The sequence below is a fragment of the Haematobia irritans genome, chromosome 1 (assembly GCF_050003625.1).
Source record: "Haematobia irritans isolate KBUSLIRL chromosome 1, ASM5000362v1, whole genome shotgun sequence".
Taxonomy (NCBI): Eukaryota; Metazoa; Arthropoda; class Insecta; order Diptera; family Muscidae; genus Haematobia; species Haematobia irritans.
The window spans coordinates 5,204,417-5,228,056 of NC_134397.1; the positions used below are offsets into that span (position 1 = coordinate 5,204,417).

The 23,640-nt window shown below is 35.6% G+C and overlaps 1 protein-coding gene across 1 annotated transcript in view; it reads left to right on the plus strand.

Annotated features, from left to right (window-relative positions):
- Positions 1-657: 657 nt before the first annotated feature.
- Nlg3 (Neuroligin 3) overlaps positions 658-23,640 on the plus strand; it is a 126,976-nt gene continuing 103,993 nt past the window's right edge. Inside the window, exon 1 of the mRNA XM_075289021.1 lies at positions 658-2,229. Within this exon, the coding sequence (XP_075145136.1) occupies positions 1,307-2,229 (923 nt within the window). The 5' untranslated portion in view covers positions 658-1,306. The remainder of the gene's footprint in view (positions 2,230-23,640) is intronic.

The following is a 23,640-nucleotide window of genomic DNA, read 5'->3' on the forward strand; positions in this document are numbered from 1 at the left end:
TATTTTCAAACAAAGTGCTTGCCCATTTGCATTTGTTTGCTTGTGTTTGTGTGTGTGTGTGCGTGCCAGTAAAAGTTCTTCCAAATAAAAGGCTCCAGAAAGAAATGTATCTTCTTCATGCACCACATATGGCGTACAAGTGACACACATGGTTGCACATGAATGTAAAAACAAAGAGTCAACAGCAACAGCAGGAGCAACAGCCACTTTTATATCTATTCGCAGTCACAGAAACACACATATACACACGCATGCACATATCCATCTAAAAATGTCATTTTGATGCGTATATTCCAATGCAGATTTATGTGATGTGGATGATGAATGCGAAGAAGACGCCAACAACAACAGCAAAGACATCTACATTGAGGGTGGCAATGATGCATCTGAACACCACTACTACTATAAGAAGAGATTTGTCTGAGTGTCCTTGTTTTGTACATATGAATCCTAGAAAGACACAAATAAAGTGAATCTATAGTGGCATACAGCAACCAACTTCAGCCAAGACAAACAAAAATAAGGAAAAACTTTTGAGAGACGAAAGCATACAGCAAAAAAACATCTCTGTTAAGTGGCTCTTGTAAAAGTGGAAAAAATTTAAGTGCTTAACGCACTCATAGCGGAGAAAAACTTTACACCTCGCACACTCTCACTCGCTCTCTGAGAAAACCGTGCCACCCATTGCATGCATGAGTGTTGACTTAGGTATGAGTAAAGAGCATATACGTGAGAGTGTATGTTAAGATTGGCAGCAGACAAATATAACGGAGAATAAAATTGAAATATTAAATGGCCTCTTTAGTACAGAGCCAAAGGGGGTAAGAGCCATTCCATAGAGAAAGAGAGGCAGGCCGTATATAATAAATATAAAATTTATTCGCTAGACACAAATAAAAAGCATAACGACTTGAGAGCCCCACCACCACCAACAATAATGGCGAAGAAACTTAATTAGAGCATAGACACAATGGCAACAGCATACTTTAAGTAAACTCTTAGCCAACAAACAAGAACAATATCCACCGAGGAGGAGGAGGGAAAACAAAGAAACTTTACTCTCGAAACTAGTCGGAGAACAACGATTTCTTTTCCCACAACAATAATAAGAGCAACATCAGTGAAAACAATAAGGGGCTGGCTTGCTAGTGTTATTACCCCCTACTCCACCCCACCACTGCTGTTGCTACTACTACTACTATTACTAACCCATAGAGTTATAATAAACTCCCACAATTTACGAAAATTGCTTTCAAGTTCCTTAGAGAAGCGGTTGCCTATGCAACCGATTGGAATTTGAGGCATAATGACTATGTTGCATCATGGCATGCAACAGCAACTACACAAGCCCACACATCGAGAAAGACAAAGCTCCAAGCTTCACGAAGTCATCATACAATTTATCACACCTGCTGTATTGAAGACCACCTCGCTAAGGCTACAGCCCAAGCACAGTCGAAGAAAACTCTGTGGCTGGCCACACCTAAATCTACGACATCAGATTCGACATTACCACCAGAAACGAATACCACTGCCCTTAGCTTTGTTGATGATAGTGATATGTGCTATGACGGGCCCGTACGGTAGCATTGTCTCAGCTTCATCCATAGCAATGAATGGAAATAGCAATACTAGCAGCAACAACAACAATAGTAACAATAAAGGTTCTCTAAATAGCATAAATGTAAACAGCAATAACAATTTAAGCTTAAGGACATCAGCTTTAATAGCAGCAGCCTCCACTACAACATCAACATCTTCCTCAACGGGGGCAGTGTCGACGTCCTCTTCCTCATCATCATCATTGTCGTCGTCGTCGTCTTTGATGACCGGGTCAAATGGAAATGTAGTGCCCTCATTGGCATTAACAGCAATAAGTGGCTCTGGTAGTTCTAGTTCCTCATCGTCTTCGTCATCATCTGCCTCCTCGTCATCGTCAACATTGTCATCTTCCTCTTCGTCATCATCAAATTCCCGTAGTAGTCGCCAATATAGCAATAGCAACAACAACAACAATCAACATGACCAATTACCCTCACAACTTTCATCACGTATTATCCATACACGCAATGGAGCCTTATCGGGCGTAATTGTACAATTAGATGGACGCCATTTAGATCCGGTTGAAGCATATCGTGGCATTCCGTATGCATCGCCACCTGTCGGTAATTTGAGATTTATGCCACCTGTATCGGCAGCCATGTGGTCAGGCGTCAGAAAGGCAGACAGGTAAGTGTGCCTCATGCACCTAGAAGTTGTAACATCACAAAACTCATGTCAGTTACTCGGTACTCTCTCTCTCTCATACACACAACCATACATGCATACAAACCACCCATGCACTCACAAAAGGAGAGCGTGGTAACAGGAACTTGTACATCTACTGTAAATTATAGTCTTTAGCCTTTAGTATGCATTCATTTTCGACAAGTTGAGATGGCAAAGGCAATATTCAATGATGTTACCAACATTGCCATAGTACTGGATAAATTGGAATCACTTGCACCGTCAATAATTTAAATTTCAGTCGTTTTTGTTCGATTATCTTTAACTGACCTTGTTTTACTTCTAGGAAGTGAAAAAAAAGGGATGGAAAAGTACTTCATGGAGTTTGTCAGTATTGGTAGAAAAAATAATTCGATTTTCTTTTATAGACATGAGTGTTGAGATAAAATGAAATGTAAATTGGTAATGACAGGTTACTAGTGATACAATGCCAAAAGATCATAGCTTATGTTGACTTTCAATTTGCTGCGGACTTTTCGGGCAATCACTACACGCAGATAAGGAATATGATCACCTTAAACATGTTTCAAGAGCAAAATGTTATTTTTGAATGGTGACCATGTAACATGTTTGTCAATAAAATGTTATTTTCTCGTCAAATATAACCTGTTTGCCGAAATCAGATACATGATTTCCGAGAAAATAATATGGTTGCGAAAACCATGTTACATGGTCACCACTCAAAAATAACATTTTGCTCTTAAAACATGTTAGAGGTGATCATATTCCTTCTCTGGGTGTAAAACCGAGTGAACAAAAAAAAAAAGCGTAAAAAAGATTGACTACTTATAGAGTTGAAGTAACATATTTTTGTTGGCTTCAGAATTTATCTCGTGAAACAATACTATACAATAGCAAGCAGTTCCATAAATACAATAAAATGTTTCGTTATTGTTATGAAGGCTTGATTTAATAGCGAATAAATTTATACTATTTGAGAGCATTTTCATTGATCATTGACTGAACTTCTATGAAAATGTTCTTCATGTGTATATCCGAATCTGAAGCAATTTCAAGAGAATTCAGCATTGTTTCATCTGATGGCGATGAACAGTCAGGAATTGAGTGTTTGGGAACACTTTAGAGTTATTTTCAAAAGCTTCCCTCTACTCAATGATTGGCGTACAATTTTGTTAAAAATTTCGCAACACTTTCACAGTTCATTAGCTTTTATAGCGATCACCATGATGGTGGTGAGAGCATGCCTTAATCCGTTTGAAACTAAAGGGAATTAAACGCTTCAAATGGACAACAAAGGAAACTCAAACGGCGTGATGAAAACAAAACTATTAAATCTGTCTAAAATAATCCCCAATGCAGCGAGAGAACTTGTACGAGACTTGAAAATTACTGCGGGAAGCAGATATCGTATGAGACTGTGCGAAAAGTTCAATTAAAACGCAAATACTCCTCTCGATCAACAAGAACATAGCCTCTCCTTTCTCAACAAAATATTGAAAAACGACTACAGTTTGCAATAGAACACATTTCGATATAGGGGAGGGGGTCTCGCAAAACTTTGTGAGGTCAGTCATGAAAGTAGAGCATAATCTTTGTGTCGTAGCAAAATATTACATCTTCCCAAAAAGTCCGCCAATATCGAAATGTGTTCTATTGCGAACTGTTCTCAATATTTTGTTGAGAAAAGAGAGGCTATTTTCTTGCTGATCGAGAGGAGTATTTGTGTTTAAATTGAACCTTTGGGACAGTCTCATGCGATATCTGCTTCGCGCAGTTATTTTTCAAGTCTCGTACAAGTTCTCTAGCGCTGCATTGGGGATTATTTTAGACAGATTTAATAATTTTGTTTTCATCCCGCCGTTTGAGTTTCCTTTGTTGTCCATTTGAAGCTTTTACACGTGTACAAATTTTAGATTTACTTTCGGGAAACGTACCATTTGAATCGATCTTATTGAGGGAGTATGTCTCAATTAATTGCCCTGAAATCTTATATATTATCAATTAGCCTGCTACGACGAGGTATTATCCAAGGAAACTATTATTTCAAGGAAATTATTACATTTGATCCATGAGGATAGCTACTGAAGAATCGACCCGGCCGTATATAAAATAATCTGGACCAAATTTTAGTCATAGGTTTGAATATTACGGATAGACCTTTAAAATATTTAGAATATCAAACAATGTAAAGTTTATATTGGAACACATGCCTTAATCCTCTCTTGCCCGAATTAAAAGGCACGGGTCTAATTTTTTTATGTGCTATATATGTTAGTCTTGACTTACACATGAAACAAAAAAAATCAAAGTCCTTGCTATCCTGGTTCGTCACATAATGCAAAAAACCGCATGCCGGACAAATCAAAATAACGGGACTTAGAAGCATATAAGCACAATATTCCTATAGGCAAAGTTGGGCATGAAAGGGTTAAAAATATTTTCAAATCATAAATAGTCCAATTTTCCAGTATATCCCTTATTACGATTATTACTATTTTTTCTGCAAATTCTGAAATATTTTCAGTAAACCTTTTCAGTACAATAAATGAGGTTTTGAATATTTAAGCCGCTACTCCGGGAGCCACCGTGGTGCACTGGTTAGCATGCCCGCCTTGCATACACAAGGTCGTGGGTTCGATTCCTGCTTCGACCGCACACCAAAAAATTTTTCAGCGGTGGATTATCCCACCTCAGTAATGCTGGTGACATTTCTGAGGGTTTCAAAGCTTATCTAAGTGGTTTCACTTCAATGTGGTACGCCGTTGGGACTCGGCTATAAAAAGGAGGTCCCTTGTCATTGAGCTTAACATGGAATCGGGCAGCACTCAGTGATAAGAGAGAAGTTCACCACTGTGGTATCACAATGGACTGAATAGTCTACGTTAGCCTGATACATCGTGCTGCCACCTAACCTAACCTAACCTAACCTACTCCGGGTTCACAACCCAAAATTATTTTCAAATACTAAATATCCCATTTTTTCAGTATAGCCCTTAATTGTAAATTTTTTCTGTAAAATCTTAGACTGCATCTTCAGGCAAACGCATTGCAAAAATAAAGAAATTAAAATTTCCACGAAATGCAATTTCACATTTAATTCACGCTTATATTTGATTAAATCTCAGTCAGGAATTTAATTGAATTTTTGATATTATACTTGAGGTTGTAGCATTTGCACTTTCATAAGGACCACAAAAATATTTTGCCTTTGGCATCTGCATGAGATGGCAATGCAATGACAAAAATTGTGGAATTTTGCTTTAAATGAGATTTCTGTTATTAATTTGCCAAGAACAATTTCATTTTCGGAAGCCCAGAAATGCCCCAAGGGGTTCACGATAAACGAATTCTATTCTCCAAAGATGTGTGTATAAGATGAAATGTATGTAATTGTGTGTAAGTTTGCATGTGACAATCGCCCTTATAGCCAACATCTTAAATTTCCACAAAAACATTCATTCCATGAATGTCGTTAACATGTTATAAAGAACGTTATTAACAATTTCCACAAACATGAGGATTAAAAATCCTTCCATTTTACTCATGAATGCATTGCATTTAAAGACTAATGCCTTGAAGGTTGATCCCCAGTGTTAGAAATCCCTACAAATAATCAAAGAATATGACCTTCAGGCTCATTCATAAGCCCTAAAGTTTTGTTTTTGTTTTGCCAGTAGACCAGATTCTTTATACCCCTGACAGATAGGGAAATGTGTATAAGGGCCACCGAAAACAGGTTCTGTTGTTTTTTATTAACACTAAAATTTATAGATTTTTTACTTTTGGCCAGAGCTCTGTCAGCTATACTTTGTTCGAGGATTAGAAAGGACCTCAATGCAGGACATTACGGAATTCACAATCATAAACGAAGAATAAAATTTCTTCCATAAACTCTTGCCCATAGTTGCTATGTTTGGCATAAATTCTCATTTTGTTAAGACCTTAATGGACATCATCTTCATGAGTTTAATGGCTGTCATGAATGATTTTTGATGAGTTTTGTGGTATATTTTTGGGCTTGCCATGATTGGTGCACCCTTGCAATTACAAGGGTTTGCTATAGGGATTTCGATGGGATTTCTACGATAATGACAATATTGGGTATTATTGTTGGGTTTTTTTTCGAGACTATTGACCTCGGCTACTATGCGGTCTTTTTCAACGGTTGAGATGCCAGTGGTCTCTTTTCGGGCTTGAGAGGTTGATTCAGGATCCTGTTCAATCTCACGATCGCTTCCTTGTGTGTTCTTCCTCAACTGCTGCGGAAAGGGAAAATTTGGAGGACACAATTTATGGCCGCCGTGAGTTTTTGACCTCGGCTACTATGCGGTCTCCTTTGACGGTTGAGATGCCAGGGGTCTCTTTTCGGTCTAGTGTAGTTGATTCGGGATTCTGTTCAATCTCACGATCGCTTCCTTGTGTGTTCTTCCTCAACTGCAGCGGAAAGGGAAAATTTCGAGGAAAAAATTTATGGCCGCCGTGACTTTTTGTTTCTCGCTTTACACCTGAGACAACGGCTGAGGATGTGTGTGTGTTTTTTTTTTTTTTTTTTAAGGTCGAAACTTACTAATATCGCAGTTCTCTGACTACCAATCATCATTTAAGATTATTGTGGATACCCCGAATAGTCGAGATTTCTGACCACCCAGGGCATTCGCAAAGAAGTTAGAGCACTGTCCGGGCCATCCTGCTAACCAAACCACCTTTTTCAAAATACTACAAGACTCATTTTCTATAAACGCAGAGAAGGAATATGATCATATTCGAGAGCAAAATTTTATTTTTGGATAGGGACAATGGAACATTTTTTCCGAAAAAAAAAATGATTTTTCGCCTAACTTAAAATGTTGAAATAAGATTCACTATGTCCGAGAAGATAACATGGTTGGGACAAACATGTTACACGTTCTAGGAGGTGATTATAATCCTTCTCTTTATGTAGTGTATCCCAATGTCTGTGGTCTGAATATAAATATGCAGATAGATTTAATTTAGAATACGCTGTTTTGGTTATGATTGAGATATGGCTGAGATGGTCTATACGTATGATTCTGAGATCCTCTGTATGCAAGTTGCTTTAATTAGTTTTTTATTATCAAAGGATCGTTAGTTTAATTTTAAGGAGAGGATAAATTTCACTTTCGTTGGTACCAAAACTGGCATCCCTATTCTCATATCAGCAGATATCCCTCCCATAAACCCATGGACATAGTTCGGGGTTTAATCATAAAAACGAAACTTTAACTTAACGACTGGTCTTTCAACGGTTGAGATGCCAGGGGTCTCTTTTCGGGCTAGTGAGGTTGAATCAGGATCCTGTTCAATCTAACGATCGCTTCCTTGTGTGTTCTTCCTCAACTGCTGCGGAAAGGGAAAATTTCGAGGACACAATTTATGGCCACCGTGAGTTTTTGACCTCGGCTACTATGCGGTCTCTTTTGACTGTTGAGATGCCAGGGGTCTCTTTTCGGTCTAGTGTGGTTGATTCGGGATTCTGTTCAATCTCACGATCGCTTCCTTGTGTGTTCTTCCTCAACTGCAGCGGAAAGGGAAAATTTCGAGGAAAAAATTTATGGCCGCCGTGAGTTTTTGTTTCTCGCTCTACACCTGAGACAACGGCTGAGGATGTTTTTTTTTTTTTTTTTTTTTTTTTTTTTAAGTCGAAACTTACTAATATCGCAGTTCTCTGACTCCCAATCATCATTTAAGATTATTGTGGATACCCCGAATAGTCGAGATTTCTGACCACCCAAGGCATTCGCAAAGAAGTTAGAGCACTGTCCGGGCCATCCTGCTAACCAGACCAGCTTTTTCAAAATACTAGAAGACTCATTCTCTATAAATTTTTCTATATATTTTTGGATAGGGACAAGGGAACATTTTTTCCGAAAAAATTTTGATTTTTCGCCTAACTTAAAATGTTGAAATCAGATTCACAATGTCCGAGAAGATAACATGGTTGGGATAAACATGTTACACGTTCTACGAGGTGATTATAATCCTTCTCTAGATGTAGTGTATCCGAATGTCCGTGGTCTGAATATAAATATGCAGATAAATTTAATTTAGAATACGCTGTTTTGGATATGATTGAGACATGGCTGAGATGGTCTATATATGATTCTGAGATCCTCTGTATGTAAGTTGCGTTAATCAGTTTTTTTTTACCAAAGGATCGTTAGTTTAATTTTAAAGAGAGGAAATATTTCACTTTCATTGGTACCAAAACTGGCATCTCTATTCTCATATCAGCAGATATCCCTCCCATAAACCCATGGACATAGTTCGAGGTTTAATCATAAAAACGAAACTTTAACTTAACGACTGGTCTAATAAAAAAAAGCTTAATGAATATGTTGGTAAAAATAAACTGATACGGAAATAACCACCATTTTGATATACCAAATTCTTGAGTTAAGTCATCAGAGTATTCTGGAGTTTTTTTCTTAACTTCATATAATAAAGACACTTCTTGTCTTTCGACGTCATAAAAATATGGAAACTCTGCGTTCATCACAAGAACTTATGCATTTAAATGGAACAGACGCAAAAACCTTTATCTTCAGATGAATACAGTCTGACACCCTCCATCCGCTATAGCGAAAGCAATAGCCAAAGGCACTGACTTTACAAGATGTCGGAAAAAAGTAATAAAGGCAGCATATAAGCGATGCTACAAACTAATGAGATTTCAAGAGTTTTGCGGTTTTCGATGGCAAGAAAGCTATTTGCAATGCAGAAATTGAACAAAATGTAATGTAATATGGAGCAAAATTAAAATGATTTTTTAAATTGAATTCAATTTGATTAGGCTAGGCAAGCAACCACCTGGAAGTTAGACAAGCCATCAACCCAATATAATTTTGTCAGCCACATTCAAAAAAAAAAAAAAAACAACGCTTATTGCCAAAGGCCACAAGAGAGGTTGAAATTAATTTTGGAAATTTGCTTTAATGGCTATTAGGTTAGGTTTATGAATATTACGTTTATTGCATTTAATTTATTTTATAGTGGTGTCGTATTTTGTATTCAATTACTATGAATGCAATTTTTTGTGTAATTTTCCATCGACGATAAAGATCAAGATTTATTGTAGGCAAAAATACTTTCATATTCACAGGACAATCAAAAGTAAGCCACGATTAGTAATTTGTTCAGTTTATAGGCCCAAAAACTATAATGACTAAATGGACCTATATCGTACGAGTATCAAACTTCGATGACACATAAGCCATGGAGTTTGGAGTTTCTCTTTCTCTGTCCATATATAAGTAAAGTTGGAATTTCAAATTCGACCCTCCAGAAACCAAGTAGATGGACAGAAAGACAAACACCCAAAACACAAGATCGACGCAGGGTGTAATAATAAGAAAGTAACCCAGTCAGAAAAAAACCATCGGAAAAGCGTTGTGAACGGTTGATACACGGTGGGAAAAAGCGTTGTTACAACCCCAAAATGATAACATCATTCCACGGTGTATCGATTGTATTTAACAACGTTTTCAAAGCGTCATGAAAACAATATTTTATACGCTTTTCCGATGGTTTAACGAACGCTTTGACAACCCCAAAATGATAACATCGTTATACGGTGTATCGATGGTTTTTACAACCATTAAAAAGCACTGAAAAACAAAATTTCATACGTCATTCCAATTGTTTCTAGAATGCTTTAGGAGGGTTAGAATTATAATTTTACAGTACCTTAAAACCGCTATTGAAACAAAACAAAATTAGTGTTTTACACTTTACAAAGGAACATCAGAAAACTTAACAATTAACAATTAACAATTACCCCCATTTTCATAAAGCTCCGTTAGTGTTCCCTTAACTAACCAACTTTTGAACCAACCAACTTTTTGAACTGACCAACATTTTTCACTTAAAGTTAACTGGAGAGAAGATATTTGCAATTTACTTTCTGTTATTTGGCAGTTAAAGTCTAACGGAGCTACATGAAAATGGCCGTTAATAGGAAAAATACATAACTAAGATTAAGATTGACATTTATAATTGGTAAAACAATTATTTTAATATGGTCAAAAATCGCTAAAGTGAAAACTAAATCAGTAAAAAAGGCATAAAAGTATACATATTTGTTGCAGATTTCTTTATATCTTGATGGGGAATAGCCCAAAGCAAATTTTCATAAAGTTTGTATTCCTTAAAATGAATTATTAAAGAAAAGTAATCGTGAAAATTTTGTGATTTTAGGGGCTAGTCATATGTCTTTATTATTTCCTATAGGTAATAGTTCAAAATTCACTCTTGGAAAAATTTTAAGGTACATTAAAAAGAGAATCTTCTACGACACTAAAATGAACTTAACAAAGGGAAAAAGTTATACACAAATGTGCGTATTTCACACAAAACACTTCAGAATTTCTTAAGATTTGTACATTTTACCCCAAATGCGCCAAAAGATTTGTACATTTTACCCCAAATGCACCAAAAGAACATTCTTGCAATACTGAACTCCAATTTTTTCCTTCAAACAATGAAATTTTCTTTAAAGGTGGGTATTAAGTTCGAGTTTAGGCGATAAAAACGTCATTTTTTCACGATTACTTTTCTTTAATAATCCATTTTAAGGAATACAAACTTTGTGAAAATTTGCTTTGGGCTTTTCCCCATCAAGTTATAATAAAATTTGCAACAAATATGTATGATTTTGTGAATTTTTCTTACTGATTTAGTTTTCACTTTAGCGATTTAAGCGGCTAAACTCGAAGTTAATACTCACCTTAACATGTGAAAAAAAGTAATTATGTCTAACAAAATTTCTTCAATTAGTCGATAAATAAGTACTTATATTTGGGTTTTGGCGTGATGTCAGCGTTTAGTTTAGTTAAAACTTTCTACTCATTTGTAAAATTATCCAAATTGTTGTTCCTAGTGGTTTCACTGTTAATGTACATATTCACTTTATATGATAAAGGAACATTATCCTATTATAAATCAATTCCTATCAACAATAATACCTCCATTACTCATTAAAAACCATTGGACATTGATGGAACATGCATTTTCAACAATAATTTTATGGAAAATTTACTATTTAAAACCCGTCAATTAATTTGTTTAGCAAGCGTTGTTTCAACGTTGGGTTCCAACGCTGTTACAACGCTCAATATTTATAACCATCGTAAATTTCTGACTGGGAAGCGTTTTATAAAACAGATTGATCACTGACTTTCAATGGATTTCAAATCGCTCATATTTTAAATTTTGAGTAAGTTAGAAGAAATATTAGGGCGATAGTTGCATTAATGATACCCTAAGAATGATGTCCAAGACTATACCACCAGCCAAAAAGTTTATGACCATAGTCTCATACCCATTACCTGTAAAAGCCCTCCGGGAAATGGATCAATCTCAAGAGTGGCACATGAGTAGTCCCTGGTGACAATGGGCCAGTCCCTGTTCTGGTCAAAACTTATAGAAATAACCGGTCACTTTAGCTTGGGTTTGTCATTGATAGGGTAAATTTACGCTTTAGAACACGACTTGGACTCTTTCCAAAGGACACGTCCTGGGATAACTTATTAGGACTACCCCATAAATATGCCCTTATGAGCCAATAGATTATTCTCATGTTTTTTCAGTAAATGCGTATTTCCAATATTTCAATATAAAGAGAGCATAAAAGTAAATAAATTATATGAAAATTTACATTGTGCTACACGGACAAAAAAGACTGTTTCTCATATGTTTGGGTGTAAAAATTATATGTTTGGAACTCAATTTTTTTAACACAATATTTTTAAGTGCAAGCATATAATGTCCATAAACTAGCATAACGTGTTTGGGACATATATGTTAATATGTTAGAGCATATTATGTTTGGGACATAAAATGTTAGTAAATATAATATGCTTAGATAACAGGTTGGCTGATAAGTCCCCGGTCTGACACATAGATGGCGTCGCTAGTATTAAATGCATATTATTTTTATATAGTACCAAACTTCAAATGATTCGTGTCAAAATTTGACGTCTGTAAGTCAATTAGTTTGTGAAATAGAACGTCTTTTGTTATTGTGAAAAAGTGGAAAAAGGAATTTCGTGTTTTGATAAAATACTGTTTTCTGAAGGGAAAAAATGCGGTGGAAGCAAAAACTTGGCTTGATAATGAGTTTCCGGACTCTGCCCCAGGGAAATCAACAATAATTGATTGGTATGCAAAATTTAAGCGTGGTGAAATGAGCACGGAGGACGGTGACCGCAGTGGACGCCCGAAAGAGGTGGTTACCGACGAAAACATCAAAAAAATCCACAAAATGATTTTGAATGACCGTAAAATGAAATTGATCGAAATAGCAGAGGCCTTAAAGATATCAAAGGAACGTATTGGTCATATCATTCATCAATATTTGGAAGCAAAATGTGTTGGGGCATATGTTACAGAATCGATTTTTTTTTTGATGGTGTACAAACTGGATAGATCCGTTAATGGAAATTTGCATCAATTTCCCATAGGGATTATCAAAATATAACAGAGCTGTACTATCGTGAAATATTGGACTGATTTGAGGGTGAATTAAAATAAAATAAGTCCAATGTGGCCAAGGAAAGAATTAACCTTTTCAAGTTGGCCCTTGTAAGAAGCGAGGTGTACCCTCTTACATGGGCCAAATTGATCGAATAAGGATTGTTACCTCGTCAATCATATCCTTCTGATTTGGCAATATCTTTTTATTTACCAACTTTAAAAGTCACTATCAGCAGTGTTTTGCGTAATGGTCTTTCGAAATAGGGAATTTGTACCTGGTTGGGGGCAAATTTTTTGAATTGGGGACTTTAGCATTTGATGGACAATTTTCAGAAATTTGGAGATTTTTCAAAATAATAAATTAGGTTTAGAATGGTTAGGTCGGCACTCAGTACAATTGGTAAGGAATGATCGAATGCATAAATTACACAAGACTACTTCCTTAAAAAAGGAAGCATTTCTGAAAACATTATTGATTTTCAGTTCTGAAATAAGAACCTTGTATAGACTCTTAAATATGGTAGTAGACGCGCTACTTGGCCCAAAAAAATTGCTTATTGCAGGAAGAGGGTAGGTATTGCAAATGGTCTTAGGAATTATTTCCGATGGTCAAGCATAAATGTAAACTTTTAAGTGCTCGAGAAATAAATCATGGAGGTATGCAGAAGCTGGGCACCCTCGTTCTTTCGAAATAATTCAAAATAGTATAAAAATGTGTTGGTACTATTTTGGAATTATTACAAGTGTGTCTAGCCTCTTCATACTTCCACGATATATATTTTGAGCACTTACAAATAAATTCAAATTTCTCGTTTCTTGATCATTTAGAACAGAACCCATTCATTCAAATCCAAATTGCGATCAGGGAAAGAATAAGATCACATCCTAGATCAAAATTTTATTTCAGGACAGTGAACATGAAACAAATTTGTCGCAACTACATATGTTATTTTCTCGGATTTCAACAAACAATTTATGTTTGGCCAGAAACCCCTTTTCAAAAATAATATTTTGCTCTTGGAGGTGATCATATTCCTTCTCCTAATGTGGGGGATATATGAGTTTCACTTCAAAGATCTCACTTCGCAATATAAATAAGCATTTTCCACTTTCCATGAATTTATGTCGACATGTATGTAAATCAATGAATTTTTGTTTATTTTTTGTCATAAAAAATTATCAAAAAATTGTTGATTATTTTTGTGAGTAATAAACCTGGCAATATTATTTATTTATCACAAACAAATATCACTCAAATAAGGAAGTATTCGTCACCTCAATAACCTATTTTGTAGAATAAATAGATGTACATTGCTCAATTCTCTTAGAATTTCATCCTGATCACAAATGCATGAACTCCCAGCAAAAAAATTTTGAAATTATTCTAAAGGCACAACTTTAAAAGCACTAAAAGCTGCACAGGAAGTTCTTTTAATTCAATTTTTATAACTCGGTATATTAACTTTGTCATTCCGTTTGTAACACATCGAAATACTGCTCTAAGACCCCGTAAAGTATATATATCCCAGCAAAAAAAGCATCGCCAAAAAAGTAATGAAAATGTACTTTTTGGATCCGGAAGTGGTGCAAAATTGACGCAGAAGCGATGAATTTTACATGGGCTTGTCATAGGACGGAAGTCCTCCATTTCAACAGCCGTTGCTCTGAATTTTCATCACTTCTTTAGGTGTGATCCGAATTCAATGTTGGGTGTAAATTAAAGAATTCTGTGATATTTTGTCAAATAAATATTTTTATAATTTGTTGTAATTTTTAATGGATTCTAACGCTTGTCGGAAACGTTTGACCTCAAATATTTTCAAAAATTCACAATTTTTTCAGATTGGATTTAGCATGTTTTTCAAGAAAATTTTAATAATTTGTACCATTTTATGAATTCTTACTCTGTTTTTAACCTATTTGAGACAAAAAAAGTTACAATTATCCATTGAAAGTATGAAAAACCCAAGTTATTAAAAATTGAATTAAAAGAACTTCCTGGGTAGTTAAAATAAAGAACATCATTGGGAGTGCATCTTCTGGAAGTGCTTTTAAAGTTGTGCTTTTGGAAGAACTTCCAAATTTTTTTGCTGGGATATTCTGGGTCGTGGTGAAATTCTGAGTCGATCTGAGCATATCCGTCCGTCCGTCTGTTGAAATCACGCTAACTTCCGAACGAAACAAGCTATCGACTTGAAACTTGCCACAAGTAGTATTTATTGATGTAGGTCGAACGGTTTTGCAAATGGGCCATATCAGTCCACTTTTACGTATAGCCCCCATATAAACGGACCCCCAAATTTGGCGTGCCGATCCTCTAAGAGAAGCAAATTTCATCCGATCCGGCTAAAATTTTGTACATGGTGTTAGTATATGGTCTCTAACAACCATGCAAAAATTGGTCCACATCGGTCCATAATTATATATAGCCCCCATATAAACCGATCCCCCGATTTGGCTTGTGGAGCTTCTAAGATAAGCAAATTTCATCCGATTCGGTTGAAATTTGATACATGGTGTTAGTATATGGTCTCTAACAACCATGCAAAAATTGGTCCACATCGGTCCATAATTATATATAGCCCCCATATAAACCAATCCCCAGATTTGACCTCCGGAGCCTCGTGGAAGAGCACAATTTAACCGATTCGGTTGAAATTTGGTACGTGGTGTTAATATATGGCCTCAAACACCCATGCAAAAATTGGTAGAAATCGGTCCATAATTATATATAGCCCCCATATATACCGATCCCCAGATTTGACCTCCCACTCCCACTTGGAAGAGCAACATTCATCCGATTCGGTTGAAATTTGGTACGTGATGTTAGTATATGATATTAACAACCATGCCAAAAGTGGTCCATATCAGTCCATAATCATATATAGCCCCCATATAAACCGATCCCGAGATTTGGTTTTGGAGCCACTTGGAGGAGCAAATTTCATCCGAGTCAGTTGAAATTTGGTCGTTAACAACCATGCCCAACTAGGTCCATATCGGTCTATAGTTATATATAGCCCTCAGATAAATCGATCCCCAATCACATAAAAATTGGTCCATACCAAGTTCATAATTATATATAGCCCCCATATAAGCGACCCCCATATTTCAATTCTGGCTCTCTACGTACCGTGCAAAAAGTCCATATCGATTCGTAATTATTTGTAGACTTAACTATACATACCTTTTTTGTCTAATATATACCACGTATGGACTAACTCACAATTTAGAAAACGATGTTAAGAAGTTTTAAGATACCACAATTCAATTAATTCGATTGTGGATGACAGTCTTTTGTAGAAGTTTCTACGCAATCCATGGTGGAGGGTACATAAGATTCGGACTGACCGAACTTACGGACGTATGTACTTGTTCTCATATTTTTAATGGAAAATTTAAATTTTTTTTTTGTTTCAAATAGGTTAAAAATATATTAAGAATTAATAAAATTGTAAACATTATTTATTTTTTTCTGACAAAAATTCCAAATCCATTGTAAAAAAAATAGCGATTTTTTGAAAATATTTGATACCAAACGTTCCACACAAGCGTAAAAATGCATTAAAACTCGTAAAAAATTTTAAAAATTATTTATTTGTCAAAATATCACAAAATTTCTTAATTCACATCCGAAACACTGAATTCGCATCACACATTAAGAAGTGATGCAAAACTAGTGCAACGACTGTTAAAATGGTGGACATCCATCCTATGACGTGCCCATGTTAAATTCATCGCTTCTGCGCCAATTTGGCACCTTCCGGATCCAAAAAGAACATTTTCACTACTTTTTTGGCGACGCTTTTTTTGCTGGGATCTTTATGGTTATAGGCAATATTTTTTAAATTATAAATATCCGTGTCTGGTATAAAAATCTGTAACTCTTAAAGGCATAGTGCAGAAAAGATATCTTTGTCTAGTTTACAGTGTTTTGATCATCGCAATCCAATTAAATGTGAAAATGGCTACCACAATGACCTTATTAATATGTTACAAATATTTAATATACGAAATAAAATATTTTGTTTTAGATGTTTTTAAGATAAGAACGCTGAATGTGCCTGAGAAAAACAATGTTCTAAATCAAAATTTTTATATTCCAATTAAAAGTGGAAAAATGTGATATCAAACCTAAAATGACATATCGTCCCATATCAAAATGACCAAATTATCCCATATTCAGCAATAAAATGATGGCTCATAAACCTAAGATAGGATAGAGCTCATTTAATAACCCAAAAATATATATGTAGTTAATATTAAAGTCAACTATGCTAAATAAAATATGACACAATTACACCTTAAACTATGTCCAGATTTTATAGGCAATTTTGCGAATATGCAAAAGCTATGGCAAATTGGCATGCATAACTTTTCACGCACTATGCTATAAGATACCAATTGGGTTGTCCTTCAAGTTTCCCAATAATAAAATGCCTATGCCAAAAATTGTCACCATAAATTTCAGAAGATGGAGATGGGGAAAATTCTGCCTTAAGGTGGAATTTTGAAAATTATTATGTTGAGAGGTGGAGAAATCCATAAACTTTTGGTAATTGTCCTTTTAGCAGGCTACAAAAGCAAATTAGCACCTACAAGTATAAACACTTGAATTTTATAGTTTCAACCGAAAGACCCATTAATATTTATTACCATTTTAAAGTTAAAGCAAGCCAAGTTATTTTTGTCGCTGTGTGTGTAGATGCACACACACACAAAAATAACTTGGACATTAATTAACTCATGAATATGAAGTTGTTTTTTTTTTGTTATTTTTGGTGGAAGGATGGTCAAAACGTTGAATGGATCCTAAGCCTTTGTCCTTTCACTCACAATTTACTGGGTCATTGAATGATAGATGCGCCAGGTGTTACCAAGCTGGCTGGTTTGGCAGTTTATTTGGTTTCTTGTCATTGTTGTTTTGAAAAATGTTTGATACTTAAGAAAAAAACTTTTTTTTTTCAATTCTTTCCTAAGTTTTCAGCTTGGCCACAATTTCGCTACATCCTGTCCTATTTTTAGTCATCTATCTTCGTTTTTCTTTATTAAAAAAAAAACGTTTTTTATCCCCAACTTACCTCTGATATATTCTCCTTTGATATGACCAAAGTTATTTGTTACTTTTTTCTGGGATATTTGCTGATTATAGCAAACTTCACCCCTCGCCACATCCTCTCCTTTCTTTATGAAATTACCAAGCTAAAGGTAATTTTTGGGGTTTTGCTACGTAGAAAAAAAGGAAAAAATGCTAAAGATTGGATAAAACTTTGTCATTGGCCCCAGAATTTGGGCCTTCCTGGTCTCTTTCCCTTTTTTCTAGAGTTGTGGAAAATTAACCTTACCAACAAAAATATCTTAAATACTTTGGGGTTTCCTTGCAGTCTTCCAAGTTATTTTGCCATTCTCTCTTTTTTTGCTTTTTGTTTCATTTCGAAGTTTATTTAAATACACGAGCCTAAAAATTCCATTTTTTGTAAAGTCTTTCCAAAAGGTTTCAATTGGGCACCAGATTTTTCCTTACGCCTTCTTTTCTGTTTTATTTTTTTTTTTTTCGTGCCTTTCGAAAGACGAATTGTGATTTTTATGACCCTTCAAATAAGCAAAAAAAAAAAAAAAAAACTTGAAAATTTTGTTATTATAATTGTGTTTTAGTTGACATTTACATAAATTTAATTAAGTCTTTGATACGAAAATGAATTTCACGTGGGTTTTTCAACTCCTCTAATTTCGAAAGGGATTTTTCGAAGTCATAGAAATTATGACCTTTTTTTGAAGAGAGGAGCGAAAATATCAACTCAAATTAAAAAGGGTAGACAATTTTTCATTCCACTGAGTTTCAATCAAATGGAAACATTATTGAATGAAGCCCAGGTAGATAGAACGACCATTGAGTCAACTTGGAAAAACAATTATCTAAATGTTTCCTTTTTTTGCAAAGTTTTCAAAGTCTTTAGTTCTAATTTATTTACATTTTTTGGCCTTATAATTATAGGCTATTTGGAAATTGTTGCCAAAAATAAATAAAATTTTAACTCATTTAGAAATCAAATAATCTGAAAGACCGAATTGAAGGAGATTCATAAACTGAACTTAGTATTGAGAAAGGAGTTCGGCGCAGCATTCAAATGGGCTCAAAAGCATTGTTTACAAGGTAAAGAGAATTATGTTACAATGGTCAGAGTTTCCGTTGAGGGTCTATTTTCTCTAACCTGCATAAAACAAACAGTGACAAATTCGACACTATAGGTTTATCATAGAAAGTAGAGTAAGAGTTGGGTTAGAAATACTGTCCAGGATTGGATTCCCTGTATCATGTCGCCTAGCCAGTATTCTTTATTTCGTTCTTTCCATTGTATCCTCCGTTTTTTCTGTATCGTTAATCATTTCATTCTTTTATATCCTGCAATTCTTCTAACCTTGTTTCTGAATAAACACTTTCCAGATATAGGGGACTCTATAGGCTGCCTGATATACGATGCAACAAAGTAAAGCGTTATACATCTTTAAGTTTTTTGTATATTATTGTTCAAAAGCAAAAAAGAATCACAAATGATAAAAAACAATTTAGAATCTGCTTAGATTTGCTTGAATTGGCTGCCTTTGGCATTATGGCCTTCAAATATCGGCCGTTTGAAGGCCATAACTCGTGCCGAAGCCATATTCCGCCTATTCCCGGCGAAGCACCGTTTTGAGATGTTAGAGACTTTGAGTTTTTTAGTCTCAATCCATTGGAAGTTTGTGTTCAGCTAGATACGGAGATTTTTGTAGCCATTTGTGTGTCGGCTAGATACGGAGATTTTGTAGCGGTAAACATGAAGCGAGGGACTTACTTTTTAGGCCATTCTTGGTTGACACGTGCTGAGTACGATTGTGCTGAATCCTCTTGAACTGTTCACGATCTACGGCCGCAATATTTCTTTGTGCTGGGCTACTTTCTTTAGTATATTTTCGATAATATTGTGAATTTTTTGACCACACAGTCGATAAATACGAGGGAGGAGCGGTCATCGGCCTTTAGGGTGACCCACACCATTATCATCGGTGGCGCTTGAATTCTAGTGGCTAATCGTGTAAATTTTCATCTGAACTCTTTGGCAAGTAAAACCGATTAGTTTTTTTTGTGCATAAACTGCTCAATTTGGAATGGCTTCTCATCGGCCCACTTCTATCAGCGAAGCAACTTCTTGGTTCTTTTCAGTCTAACTTTTTTTGTGCATCAGTAACTTCATGCTCATTTTATACCCTCCACCATAGGATGGGGGTATATTAACTTTGTCATTCCGTTTGTAACACATCGAAATATTGCTCTAAGACCCCATAAAGTATATATATTCTGGGTCGTGGTGAAATTCTGAGTCGATATGAGCATGTCCGTCCATCCGTCGGTCCATCCGTCCGTCTGTTGAAATCACGCTAACTGCTGAACGAAACAAGCTATCGACTTGAAACTTGTAACAAGTAGTTGTTATTGATGTAGGTCGGATGGTATTGCAAATGGGCCATATCGGTCCACTTTTACGTATAGCCCCCCATATAAACGGACCCCCAAATTTGGCTTGCGATTGCTCTAAGAGAAGCAAATTTCATCCGATGCGGCTGAAATTTGGTACATGGTGTTAGTATATGGTCTCTAACAACCATGCAAAAATTGGTCCACATCGGTCCATAATTATATATAGCCCCATATAAACCGATCCCCCGATTTGACTTGCTGATCCTCTAAGAGAAGCAAATTTCATCCGATCCGGCTGAAATTTGGTACATGGTGTTAGTATATGGTCTCTAACAACCATGCAAAAATTGGTCCACATCGGTCCATAATTATATATAGCCCCATATAAACCGATCCCCCGATTTGACTTGCGGAGCCTTTAAGAGAAGCAAAATTCATCCGATCCAGCTGAAATTTGGTATCTGTTGTTAGTATATGGTCTCTAAAGACCATGCAAAAATTGACCCACATCGGTCTATAATTATATATAGCCCCCATATAAACCGATCCCCAGATTTTACCTCCGGAGCCCCTTGGAAGAGCAAAATTTATCCGATTTTTGGTACGTGATGTTAGTATATGGTATCCACCAAACATGCAGGAATTGGTTCATATCAGTCCATAATTATATATAGCCCCCATATAAACCGATCCCCAGATTTGAACTCCGGTGCCTTTTGGAGAAGCAAACTTCATCCGATATGGTTGAAATTTGGTACGTGGTGGTAGTATATGATATTTAACAACCATGCCGAAAGTGGTCCATATCAGTCCATAATCATATATAGCCCCCATATAAACCCATCCCGAAATTTGGGTTTGGAGCCTCTTGGAGGAGCAAATTTCATCCGAGTCAGTACTAGTACATTGTGCTAGTATATGGCCGTTAACAACCATGCCTAACTACGTCCATATCGGTCTATAGTTATATATAGCCCTCGATCCCCCAATCACACAAAAATTGGTCCATATCAAGTTCATAACTCTATATAGGCCCCATATTTCAATTCTGGCTCTCTACGTACCGTGCAAAAGTCCATGTCGATTCGTAATTATTTGTGGACTTACCTATACATAACTTTTTTGTCTAATATATGCCACGTATGGACTAACTCAAAATTTAGAAAACGATGTTACGAAGTTTTAAGATACCACAACCCAAGTAATTGTCGATGATAGTCTTTCGTAGAAGTTTGTTCGCAATCCATGGTGGAGGGTACATAAGATTCGGCCTGGCCGAACTTACGTCCGTATATACTTGTTTGTGACTTCATGGGCTTAAGTCCAAGCCCATTTTTCAATACGTACATTCGTTATAGCAATATGTTCAACTCACGAGCCTGTTTCGATCAAATGAAAACCTCAATTTTCGGATATTTTCTGATGCGTGTACTTTTTGGAAGCAATTCAACCAGTATCACGAGCAATGGTAAGAGAAACAAAAGATTTATTCACATTTAAATGCTGGAGGGTTCTTACAATAGACTTTTGTGGCTTTCCGTGGCCAAATATAAATCACGCTTAAATTTCATCACCGAATAACTTTATTTTTTTTTAATGCAATTCAGTGAAACCTCTCAAACTTGGACAGCCAAAGAAACAGACAAATCTAAAACGTTCCCCATATTATCACATTAAAATTAACCTCTCATAAGTAGACACCTCCAAAATATGGAGAAAATTAAATTTAGTCGGCCATGGGTGTCCACTTCTGAGAGGTTAATTTTAATGTGTCAATATGGGAAACGTCTTACGAAATTTCACTGTACAGCAAAATGCTTTTGTATCTTTGTAAACAATAAAATTACCTGTCATTTGAATAAATCTATCATCTGTTAGACGAGCGTTTTAGAAATGATAGCAATATGAAGTTGGTTGCAATACATAGCAGAATCCCCGTGTACGACAGTCTTCGAGTAAAACGTGTGCACCTTGGCTAATGTGGTAAATGGTTTGATGTGCTCAGTAGCCAATCTCCCATCTTCCTCTTCTATAATCTTTGGCTAGAGTCCTCTTTCGATACTCAGATTTATGATTGTTATTTTAATTATCTTATACTTTAAAGAAGCGTTGAGAAACCTCCATGGCATTAGTCAAAATTCAGAGCAATTTGTGGACATAATTTTATCATGATCATTTTTCGATTTTATTTCTTGCCAATGCCTTAAATGTCACAACGATCATACCACCGATTTTAGTAATGACAATGCCTGAAATGGAGACAATATTTAATTATATTTATTCTACACGACCTCAGTATTTCTCTATTTTTTTCTTCTTCTTCTAATAACCCAAACAAATAAACAAGACAAAAGAGAAAAGTTCCCAATACCTATTGGAAATGTATAAATTTTAATAGGGAAACTTTTCCCTTCAATCTTATCTTAATGTCATACAAAGTCATAACAATAGAGGCAGCACAAATGTGTGCCCCAAACATCATTAAGACTCTCCTAATGGCCATGGAATTCACATAATTTTCTTTGATATGCTTTCGCAGCAAAAGAAATGTGCCGAAAAAGAAGAAGAAGAAGGCCAACAACAGCATCAAAACAAACAAAAAATGATAGGACTGAGATAAAGGAGAGCGAATAAGAGAGAGTGAGAAAGAACAATCATTATATACCTTATCGTAATGAGATGGTATGAACATTTGTTCGTATACGGGTAATACTAATATTTCCCTCATAATGCTTAAAGGGCCATTGGAAATGAGTATTAGAACAACACCAAGAACGATTACAAAAGCAATAATATCGGCAGAAAACAATAATGCTCGCAAAGCAATGATTATTGATTTCGATTTGTTTTCCATTGGTAATAGCAGCAGTGGAGTAACAGCAATAGTGCTAGCCTAATAATTAAATTCAAATTAAAACATTAAAGCCATATTGCCTGGCAAATAAGCAAAAGGCCAATACGTTAGTCTCTGCCATAGACTAATGGTCTTTTATAATCGCTTTGCTTCTAATCTTCCATTAATGTAAATTGCAATTTTTGTTAGCTAAGATGCTTTTTGGCCAAAGCCTACCCAATCGAAATTTCCAAATAACCCCTCTCTTCATTTGCTGAAATATAGAATCTTCCAAGTAAAACAAACATCTCCCTAAAGCTATCATTCATATGTCTAACTGGTTTTGTGGTGATAAAGGCTTAATTTCCTCTACTCTCAAAACTTCTCTAGAAAATCATAAGCTCTTGAGTCAAACGATTAAAACACCCAATGTCTTTACTTGTGTGTGTGTGTGTTAGAGAGAGAGAAATCGAATGCCTTAGGTTTTTGGGGCCTCCATGGAAGACAACTTTTGTAGTTTGAGCAATAAAGGATATTCCACTTAAATAGCATTTCTTGCCTTAGGTCTTGTTAGTAGTACGATTATTTGATATAATTCACAACTTTTAAAAGA